Consider the following 11,652-nt stretch of genomic DNA (forward strand, 5'->3'; position numbering starts at 1 on the left):
AATCCATCATGTGATCTGGAGGCGTGTCCATGGACCTCAGAGGGTTAATAACACTCACCTTTATTCCAGTCTGCCCATAGTGTTGATTCAACATGTGCTCTGGCACCACCGTAGGCCTCGTTGCTACTGACAACAACAAATAACCCCTGTCCACTCTATGGGCTGAACCATGTTTATTATTTTATCTGATGTGGTCTTTAGATCTTTAACACACTGTCTTCTGTTGCATCATGTTTCTGTTTATTAATACTAAAAACGTATCCATCTTCCATCTTCTACTTACAGTCTGTGATGTGAACTAAAGCGTTTGGGTGAACTGTCCCTTTAAAAGCACGAACTCTACACGTTTGTCCACAACACGGAGTCTGCGCTCAGGAGGAGGAGGAGCCTGTGGGCTGTGTCACTAAACGTTGACCCCTCCTCCTCCTGTGTGGTTCCTCGCGCTCATGGCCTCCGCTCCGCGCGCTCCTCTCTATCTGGGCCTGGACTTGAGCACGCAGCAGGTAACAGCACCTCACCTGTCCCTCCTTCACCTGCGCTATGTCTGCTGTGGCATGCTGTCCACGTGCACGTAGCAGTATAATAACGGACTTTAGTGCGCAGGCGCAGAACGTGGAGACGGCGGAAGGTTTGATTTGTTGTCTCAGCTGGACTCCGTACTGTCGGTACAGAGTCCAGCTGATCGGACAGGTTTTGACCCGCGTGCACTCGCAGATTGAAACAGGTCGATGACGTCAGAAGCTGTCACAGAGCTGATGACGTCCGATACGTTTCCAATAATCAATAAGAGGAAATGAAGCTGATCAGTGAATCTGAGCTCATAAAGCGATATTTGCCTAAAATGATATTTCAGGTGTTTGAGCTGCCGTCGGTGACGTGGCCGATAACCTGTCAGCGTCTCTGTGAACAGGATGACGTCATTTTCCTTCATTTATCCCTAAAAAGTCTGAGTGACAGTAAAAATGTCAGTTTTCACACTGATGTGTCCGAGACAGCAGCAGGAAGTACAACATAGTTGTATAAAGACAGCGAGCAGCTCCAGCTGCACCATCCTCTTCTTCACTTCATTCATCACTTATACAAATCATTCTTTTTCTTTATAACCACTCAAACTTTCATCAGCTCAACTTCATGAAACAATGAAACTTTGAAAAACAGGAACAGTCCCTTCAAAGTAAAAGTCCTGGATGACGGTTCGTCCGTGGTTTCCTGAAACAATCTGCTCACGTTTCCTCCTAACATGTGACATCAACGCCCCCTCCACTGCACTTTAAACCCAGGTTTCCCGTCCAATCAGCAGCTCTGTCTTTACTCTGCTCCTCTTCATGTCTTCCTGAAGCTGAAGGCGGTGGTCATCGATGGAGAGCTGCGTGTGGTTCATCAGAGCGGCGTGCAGTTTGACGCCGAGCTGCATGAATTCAGGTATAGATCATATAAACCTGACAGCATCAGACAGCTGGAAGGCTTCATGAGTCACACTCACACCTGTCAGGGTGACCGACTGGCTTTTATTGTGAAAGGATTCCAGCCACTGTCTTATTTTGAAAGTCTGACAGTTCAGGTGTGTTTGTTGCTCTCAGGACTCAGGGAGGAGTTCATATCCACGCTGACAGACTCACTGTCACTTCACCTGTGCTCATGTGGGTCAAGGTGAGACACACACACACACACACACACAGTAACACACACACAGTAACACACACACAGTAACACACACACACACACACACACACACAGTAACACACAGTAACACACACAGCTGTTAAACTATTAACTCACGCTGAGGTTCATCAGCTGACCTCTGACCTGTGTTTGTGTCTCTGTGATTGGCTGTTCTCCGTCCCCAGGCTCTGGACCTGCTATTGGACAAGATGAAGAGGGCGGGGCTTGACTTCTCCCGTGTCAGAGCGCTGTCAGGCAGCGGTCAGGTGATGGTTGAAGTTAGACTTTGGCATAAATGTCCAATAATTTGTGAAGCACGAACAGGACGAGTGCTGCAGTATGAGCAGAAATATGTGGACACCTGGACAGGAGTGACTCTGTGCTTCCACTGAGGGAAACAGGAAGTTCAGACAGTTTGTGCTGTCAGCTGATCCACAGTACAAAGTTCTTCTGGTGCAGTATGAAGTTACTCAAATGTCCTAAAAACTCCAAAAATTCATATTTCTAAATCGTTTGATGTTCTCAGGTGTTGTAAAGTGAACAGCTTGTTTAACACAGGAGAACCAGGAGTGTCCGCATACTTTTGATCACAGCACGGACGTCACATCAAACCGCCTTCTTTTTTGTGAACTCAGGCTTGTTTGTGTTTTTAGCAGCAAACACTAAAAATAAATTTCCTCTAAGCTCTGGAGAAGAATGAGTGTGGTGGGAAGTTTGCTGAGACAGAGTCTGTGTTTTCTCATGAAGTGCTTCAGTGTGCATGACAGCATCGTGTCACACTAACTGCACGACTTCCCATCAGCACGTGTGACTCGGAGTAAATCCTGAAGCACTTTTGTGCTCTCTAAAGATTTACCTGCTGAAATCAAAGCTGCTGAGTGATGTGCAGCTCAGAGGGAGCTGCTCACTGGGTGTCCACATACTTCTGATCATATAGCACGCTGCCATCACCTGGCAGGAGGCAGGGAAACAGTCTGTAAAAGTTGAAGAAAAGTGAATGGAGTCTGGTTGACTTGTATTGTCTCTCAGCAACATGGCAGCGTGTTCTGGAGGAGAGGAGCGTCTGAGACTCTGAAACATCTGGACCCGGACCAGGACCTGCACCAGCTGCTGCAGGTGTGCGCGCGCGTGTGTGTGCGTGCGTGTGTGTGTGGTTAAATGCTGACTCAGGTGTGCTGCTGCGTCCTCAGGACAGCTTCTCGGTGTCGGACAGTCCGGTGTGGATGGACTCGAGCAGCACTCAGCAGTGTGAGGACCTGCAGGCAGCAGCAGGAGGCGCTCTGAGGCTGGCGGAGATCACCGGATCCAGAGCCTACGAGGTCCAGCTGTGCCACATCTGTGTGTGTGTGTGTGTGTGTGTGTGTTAAAGAGCTTTAAAGGACGCGTCTGTGTGTTTGCAGCGTTTCACAGGAAACCAGATCGCCAAACTGCATCAGACCCGAGCGGAGGAGTTCCAGGACACCGAGGTGAGAGCCTCACTGCACCTGCACAGTCCCGCCTCCAGCTGTTTCCTCACACCTCATGAACGTGTGTGTTTTTGGTTTCAGAGGATCTCATTGGTCAGCAGCTTTGCCGCCTCTCTCTTCCTCGGTGGTTACGCTGCCATCGACTACAGCGACGGTACGGTTTGTTTGGCTCGTCGCTCTCTGAGGGTCTCTCACCCATCAGCTAATCAATGAACCCACTGATCGATTGTTCAGGCTCAGGGATGAATCTGCTGGACATCAGGACCAGAAACTGGTCTGAGATCTGCCTGCAGGCCACCGCTCCTCACCTGGACCAGCTGCTGGGAGCTCCACTGCCCTCCACATCTGTGCTGGTAAGCAGGGGAGCCTCCAGAATTTATCATGGGGTGGCCACATGGGGGCCCCTAAAAGGATCAGAGTGTCACAGCAAAAACAGAATTTCCAGTTTTATTATAAATATTATAAAATAGGTTACTTGAAAAATATGTCAAAAAAGAGAAACAGAGAAGAATTATATGTGTGGTTAATTTCCAGCTATATCACTGAATATGGATACACATGAAAACCACAGAGCCAAGTCCACCATCTTTGTATTCTACATGCTGTGGAGCCATTTATGGGAGCATTTCAAGTTGCTATACAACAATACAACCATTATAGCCCAAATTTTAATAATATGTTTGCATTATGTCCATAGTAACTACATAAATTACAAAAAAGTGCAATAAATTACAAAAAAATTGAAAATCATTTTTGGTTTTTTTGCATATTTCTAGTTGCAGAAATGTCAGAGGTTTATCCCTCAAAACTGTAAATACAAAAAAGTTGCACAGAATAGTTTCCAACCACAGGAATTTTTTTGAGTGTCTTCATAGTTTTATTTTTGAGATACACCAATTTTTATATACTGCAGGAAAAGCAAAAATAAATATTATAATCCAAATTTGTGAGGAAACCAGCATGTGCATTTCCAGCTGTGCAATTTGAGTTCTGCATCCCAGAAACTATTCAGAAAAGCATAAACTCAAACATGAGTTTTAAAAACACCAGCATGTCTTTGTAAACGCTCCATAGAAAAAAAATACATTTTCTGTGAAAATGACGTCAGTTCCGGTTTCGGGCAGGTAATGGCAACACGTGATCGTTCGCGCGGACGTCTATTCCAACGTAGGAAGTGTTATGAACAGCTGATCAGATCGGCAAAGCGTGTTTCTGGAATATTATGTTTTTGTTGCTACAAGTGCTTTTTACACAATGTTTTGCAAAGCTATAAGTGGAAGGAAACCGTGACCGAGGACAAGCTGATGGCATAAGATGTAAGTACAACTCCTCCGGTTTCATATGCAAAAAAATTATTGTGCTAGCTCACGCGGTCCCGGTTCTACCGAGATTGAAAAAATAGTTACTCAAAACAGAGCGTGTCCGCCCCGACCGGCCGTAAAGGGATAACAAGTTAATGTTTCAACTCATTGCGGGCTTCTCTTGTGCTCATGATGGTCCGTGACATTCTGGTCTGACTGTCTGCAGGGTCCCGTCTCCTCCTACTTTGTGCATCGGTACGGTTTCTCAGAGAGCTGCAGTGTGGTGGCGTTCACTGGAGACAACCCAGGTACATGTGAGATTATTGATGGTTAATCAATAAAATGTAAATGTTTAGATTTGTTCCCCAACATCATGAAGTGTGACTGTTTAAACACAAACATCAGGCCTGTTTAAAAGAATCCTGTAAGACTTGATATCAGTGAGGTCATATGAGATAAACTTTATTTATTCTGAATGAGACAATAAACGCAAGCTTTAACAAAACAGCTGAAATATGTTATAGAATAAATATGAAGTTGAACTAACAACCAGTATATAATGAGATAATGTTAAACATGTTATTTGTGCTGATGTGAACCTGTAGTTACACAGGTCCACATCAGCACCACATGACAACCACAGTAATATGAAAATTAACAAAACATGTGGGTTATGATTCACCATGAAATTAAAGAGAAATCTAAAGTATGTAAAACAAATAAACATAGTCAAAGGAGTTTGCAAAGAAAAGCGTCTGGACTTCTTTGAGTTGCTTGAAGATGTTTCACCTCTCATCCGAGAAGCTTCTTCAGTTCTAAGGTCAAATGGCCGAGAGTCCCAGATTTAAACCCAGTGGGAGTATCCCCCCCAAAGAGGGACAAAGGACCCCCTGGTGATCCTCTAATCACATGCGCCAAGGTGTGAAAGTGGGTGTGGGACCTAATCAGCCAGGGTTTCAGGTGAGCTCATTGTGAAACCTGGCCCCACCCCCCTGGAACCTGGCCCCAAACTCAAAACACAGACTTAACAACGTGGTGTATGCTGTACAGTGCAGCGAGGAATGCCCAGACCTCTACATTGGAGAGACCAAACAGCCACTTCACAAGCGCATGGCACAACATAGAAGAGCCACCTCCACAGGACAAGACTCAGCAGTCCATCTGCATCTTAAGGATAAAGGTCACTCTTTCGAGGATGCCAATGTTCACATTTTGGACAGAGAGGACAGATGGTTTGAAAGAGGAGTGAAAGAGGCCATCTATGTCCACTGTGAGCGACCATCTTTGAACAGAGGCGATGGTTTACGACACCAACTGTCTGCCATCTATAATCCAGTTTTGAGTTCCCTCCCCAGACGCCTTAACGCCCACTCACATCCTGGGCCATCTGACCTCAGGAATTCACATGATAGGGTGGGGCCAGGTTTCACAATGAGCTCACCTGAAACCCTGGCTGATTAGGACCCACACCCACTTTCACACCTTGGCGCATGTGATTAGAGGATCACCAGGGGGTCCTTTGTCCCTCTTTGGGGGGATACTCCCACTGGGTTTAAATCTGGGACTCTCGGCCATTTGACCTTAGAACTGAAGAAGCTTCTCGGATGAGAGGTGAAACGTCTTCAAGCAACTTAAAGAAGTCCAGACGCTTTTCTTTGCAAACTCCTTTGACTACGATGACCTGGATGACTGAGAACCTTCACAGACATAAAACAAATAAACATAAATAAAAGTTCTACTAAAGTGAGAAATTAAATAAAATATTAAATGAATAACAAAATAGAATAAAGTAACATCATTAAACACTACTACAAAATTAAAAATAAATAAATTAAATAAATAAATTAAAAAATACTAAAACAGACGTGATTCAAATAAACTGAACGTGAAAAACGTTTGAATCAAATCTGTTTCTGTGTTCAGCGTCGCTGGCAGGAATGAGGCTGCAGCCCGGAGACGTCGCCGTGAGTCTGACTCTGACACACTTCCTGTCATCATGCCGGGTTACTGTGGCTGTTAATGTGTGTGTGTGTGTGTGTGTGTGTGTGTGTGTGTGTGTGTGTGTGTGTGTGTGTCCAGGTGAGTCTGGGGACCAGTGACACGGTGTTCCTGTGGCTGCAGCAGCCTCGTCCGGCTCTGGAGGGTCACGTCTTCTGTAACCCGGTGGAGCAGCAGGAGTACATGGCTCTGCTGTGGTACACACACACACACACACACACACACACACACACACACACACACACACACACACAAACAGGTGAGCTGTCAGGTGAGAGCTCAATGATGTCAAGAAAGTCAGAGGCAACCAGACTCCTCGATGCGTCCGCCATGTTGCTTAGGAAAGGGGGTGGAGCCAGAGACAGGCTGCAGTGTTTCAGGTGTTTTGTCATCAGCAGCTTCAAGAACGGGTCTCTGACGAGGGAGCGCGTCAGGAACGAGTGTGCTGGAGCATCATGGGAACTTTTCTCAACAGCTTTGAGTGACACGCCGCTCGGAAACCATGGAAACATCGGTGAGGTTCATTTCACCTCATCATTTCCTTTCTTTGCTTCAGTTCCTTTCTTTTTCCTTACCTTCCTTCCTTCCTTGCCTCCTCTGTCTGATTCCTTGTGCTGTGTGTTTACAGGCTTTTATTTTGAAACTATGGAGATCACTCCTCCTGTGATTGGTGTTCATCGCTTTGACTCTGCTGACTGTGAGGTCTGTGCACCAGCATTTATCATGTTTCCATCTGTTTACACTCAGACTGTGACACACCTGTCTCACCTGTTCCACCTGCAGGTGTCCTCGCTGAGTCCTCAGGTGGAGGTTCGGGCTGTGGTGGAGGGTCAGTTCCTGTCCAGGCGGCTTCATGCTGAGAGGCTGGGATACTCCATCAGTAAGACCTCCTCAGACTTCACACGCTTCCATTCGTTGGTTTTTCTTTGTTTGATTTTATTGTGTGAGGAAACTCGTGGATCACGCTCAGCTCTGATTACACGTTTTAAACCTGAGCCCTCGTTTCATACAGAAATCTTTACACTGGCTCTGATTCTGAGCCAGAGCACTGGAAGTGTGACTGAGGTGACGGTAAAGCCGTCGTCCTCCTTAGATAAACCATGAATGTGCTTTAAGTCTCATCTGGGACTCCATTTTGTGTTTTCAGTTCCAGGAACCAGAGTTCTGGCGACGGGAGGAGCGTCATCGAATAAAGAGATCCTGCAGGTCCGTCTGAGGCTTTATTAGCACCCGCATGCATAGACTGTATGTAAAAGATGGACATAGCCAGAATGATGTCATCAAAGAGGGAGAAGAGTCACTTCCTGTGGTCTCCTCCATAGGTGCTGTCTGACGTGTTCAACGCTCCGGTCTACACCATCGACCTGTCCGACTCCACCTGTTTGGGTTCAGCCTACAGAGCTCTGCACGGTCAGTGTGCTCACAGCTTTTATTTTGAAAAGCCCGCACTAGACTGCCTCGTCTCTGAGCACTGAGAGAGTTTCAGTTTGAAGAGAGAAGAGAAGGAGAGGACATAAAAGGGAAGGAAAGAAGGAGAGGAAAGCAGTATGTTAGCAGACTGAATGTGGACTAGTTGGCAGTTATTTGCAGTCTGTTAATAACTGACATGAGATAACTTTATGTGATTGGATCAAGCAGATGTTACTCTGATGGAGATGGCTGTGGTAGACACTTTGCTCATTGGTCTGTGGAAATGGAAACAGGGTTCTATATTTTTTGATTTCCTTTCACATGAATAAAAATATTTGGGCCAAGTTCTTAAACTCAGACAATTTCTTTACTTAGTCAGACCGCTCTGATGCAACATTTCACTCAGGTCCATGAAAAAGGGAGAAAATATGTCTACAAAGAGAAAAACATGGTGACACGACTGATTCACAGCCTGCAGTGAGACCGTCTGACATCAGAACAGAAAAAAGGCGGATCAGTGAATTCTGCTTCAGGTGTTTATGAAATACGGCTCTAAGAAGCCTCTGATTGGTCGATGTCTGGTTTCAGGCCTGGTGGCAGAATCCAGAGCGTCCTTCTTTGATGTGGTGAAGAAAGCACCGGAACCACGACTAGTCGCCACCCCGCATCCGAAGGCGAAGGAGGTGAGGCGCCGTTGTATGATGATGCGTTCCCACGCCTCTGAAGCTGAACCGTGCAGCAGGTCTCTGAGGCAGCAGGAGCTTCATGAAACGTGCCCTCATAACCACAGAAACACTCTCTGCTCCCCAGCAGAGACCAACACCAGTGTTTCTGGGGAGACATTAAGGTGACGGACCAGCTGCACATGTAACACACTTACAGTAAACAGCTAATCATGAGTCATGTGATTCAAACACACGTTACCTGCATGGTGATGGATTCTCCGCTTCTTTTAAGCATGTCTCAGTCCTTCTCGTGTTTTACTTCCTGTCACTGCTGCAGCTGATCCGTCACCTTAATGAAACCCTCGTGTTGGTCTCTGTGAGTTTCTGCAGCATTTTTCTGTTTGCTTCTGTTTTCTTCTGTTGCAGTGTGTTTGAGCTCTCAGGGCCGCTGTATGAATCAGGTCTAAAACAACCTGCAGGACGCTGGAGCAGATGAGTCCAAAGAACACACTGAACAAACTCAGTCTTACCAAGTACATTTGTCTTATTTCTAATCAAAATAATCTCATCACACTTAAAATAAGACACAATCAGCTACTGAGTAGCTGATTGTCAGACTTTTTCACTTATTCCAAGCAAAAAAAAAATTGTATTAAGTGAAAAAAATCTGCCAGTGGAACAAATGAAAATTCTCTAGTTTCAAGATGCACTTTCTAAAAACATGTTTTCTAAATCTTACTGAAATGTTACTCAGTAATTGATTGTGTCTTATTTTAAATGTGATGAGATTATTTTGACTAGAAATAAGACAAATACACAGATTTTGAGTTTTTGCAGTGCAGGATCTCACGTTCAGAGTTCCTCCACTTTCCTGTAAGTCAGTTTCCATCAAACAAACCTGTGAACACTCATTAAACTCACTCGCTGACACACCCGGACTCATCACACCTGACACAACCTCCCACAAATGTTTCCAAGATGGCCTCTAAGCGCTGAGATTAAGGTGCAGACATGCAGCGTGTTTGAAAAGTGTCTCTGATGTCTCAGATATAGCCCCGCCCTCTCTGTCAGGACAGGAAGCAGAGGCGAGCTCAGGATTTCTTCTTCTGTTTTGTTTCAGGTGTACGACAAGCTGCTAAAGCGCTACGCGCTATTGGAGGAGAGAGTTGTGCAGAAGAGCCACAGCTGAGCCTCAAACCGCCATCAGTGAAATCCCGCGACCGCCATTTTCTACTGAAGCCAGCTTTAAGTTTGACTTTTACACCTGTTTACCTGAAAGAAGATCACAGAGTGTGAACCCTCAGCCACCTGAAGATGGGCTGCTCGCTTTGACTTCAGCCTGATTGGATCAATGACATCATCATCATGTCAAAGCCTGATTGGAGGATAGCATTAACACAGCACCATGTGATTTTATATGGGGGAGCAGATTTCCTCAGTCCACCAGCAGTGAAACAGAAAAGAAGCTAAAATGATGAAACAGCCAGCGAGCCGTGACGCGTCGCATTTAAACCTCCAAAAATCTGAGATGAGAGCGATCGGCTGAAGAACGTCCACGTTAGTGCCAGCAGGGTCCTGCAGAGCAAAGTTTAACATCCCAAAGTTTTTTAAAGTCTTCTTTTCACTCGTGACAGGCCTGACATGTCTGTGACGTTTCTGACTGAAGCCCCTCCCACTGCTTCATCACCTGGATCCTGGTATAATTAGTTAATCATGTGTAATTTTTAGTGTACAATCTGAAATAAAGTGAACGAGCTCATGAACATGTGTTTGGTTTCTCTTGCTGGAAAAAATAAAAAAGCATAACAAAATTTCATCAAAAATATTACAAATGTATATAATAAAATACAAATCAATTCGAAATAAAGTAAAAATGTATGAAATTATATTATAAAATAAATAAAATGTAAAAGAGTACGTGATACAAAATAAAAGAAAATCATGATTAGAAGTAAAATCTATTTTTAAAGCAAAGTGAAATTAAGAAAAAAACAGATCTATGTTTAAACATTTATTGTACTTTTCTCAGTTTTCATGTTGACACATTTTCATTTTTCTACATTTCCATAAGATTCTTTCATCCAGAAATACGTTTCTATGCAGAATAATAACAGCTGCAGGTCTGCCGACAGATTCAAATGATGCTGTTGAACCTTCGTGTCTGACCGAGCCGCTAACATGAAGAACTCTTTATAACCAGCGCGACGTCACAGCGGCTGATGATGATGAGAGTTCCTCTGTGAAGCTCAGAGACGAATGGATCAAACTTTGGCTCTTTAAAAACTCAGAAAAATCAGTTCATGTATTAATCGGTTCAGGTATCGATCGATCACGTATTGGTCCCTGTGAGGCTCCACGTGTACGACCTGCTGCTGAATCTGGTCCTCCTCAGAAGCTCGAGTACATCCCCAGCCTCTTGGCGGCCTCAGAGATCCTCGGCGTCTTCCTGCTGGGGAACGGGTAGTAGACCTGGCAGTTTGAGGCTGCCCCCCCCACGCTCTGCTGCCTGGTAAACCTGAGTGTCCTGGAGCTCCTCCCCTCCAGGACGCTGTTACTGGTCTCCTTCTGTGTAGACCGGTTCTCCTGCTGGTCCTGTTGCAGGCTGGTGGTGATAGGGGTGGAGCTTTCCGGAAACGCCAGGTCCCCCCTGGAGCCCCTGAAGGATGGAGGGTCTGGATCTTCCTCTTCTCGTGTGGCACTTGAGGAGCAGCAGGGAGGCGATTCTGAGGAGCTGCTCGGAGGAGCCGAGAGTTTCCTGTATCTGGACTCGTGCCGCAAGCTGCCGACCTCCAAGGAGGACGAGCCGGAGCGTCTGCAGAGGAAAACAACAGCACAGGAAGATATTTGTACAAACTGAAGCTTCACCATCATCAGAGAGAGCAAACTGAGAGGACAGCTGTGAGGAGGCGTGATGACACTGAACCTCCTTCCATGTTCCTCCAGAGCGTGCAGGCGGGTTCTTCCCAGCAGGGATGAAGACCTCTCAGGCGGACATGATGAAGACCTCCTGCTGTGCTGAACCTCTGACAGAGAGGAACTCACCTGCTGGATGTCTCCGGGCAGGAGCGCCGGTGCAGGTCCAGGTGGACGTGCCAGGGGTCGGGGTCAAAGATCACGGGTGGTGGCCATGGTAACGTCAGACCCTGAGGG

The 11,652-nt window shown here is 45.9% G+C and overlaps 1 protein-coding gene across 1 annotated transcript; it reads left to right on the plus strand.

Annotated features, from left to right (window-relative positions):
- Positions 1 to 371: 371 nt before the first annotated feature.
- xylb (xylulokinase homolog (H. influenzae)) lies at positions 372 to 10,265 on the plus strand. Its single transcript, XM_031741581.2, has 19 exons — positions 372 to 503; positions 1,340 to 1,422; positions 1,581 to 1,650; positions 1,848 to 1,928; positions 2,692 to 2,778; positions 2,853 to 2,981; positions 3,063 to 3,128; positions 3,210 to 3,282; positions 3,363 to 3,481; positions 4,656 to 4,737; positions 6,353 to 6,393; positions 6,509 to 6,624; positions 6,826 to 6,941; positions 7,056 to 7,129; positions 7,211 to 7,307; positions 7,575 to 7,633; positions 7,750 to 7,837; positions 8,426 to 8,520; positions 9,623 to 10,265. Exons 1-19 carry the CDS (start codon positions 447 to 449, stop codon positions 9,689 to 9,691), a joined length of 1,602 nt encoding a protein of 533 aa, XP_031597441.1. The 5' UTR covers positions 372 to 446; the 3' UTR covers positions 9,692 to 10,265.
- Positions 10,266 to 11,652: the final 1,387 nt, after the last annotated feature.

Source organism: Oreochromis aureus, linkage group 9 (genome assembly GCF_013358895.1).
Source record: "Oreochromis aureus strain Israel breed Guangdong linkage group 9, ZZ_aureus, whole genome shotgun sequence".
NCBI classification, from domain to species: domain Eukaryota; kingdom Metazoa; phylum Chordata; class Actinopteri; order Cichliformes; family Cichlidae; genus Oreochromis; species Oreochromis aureus.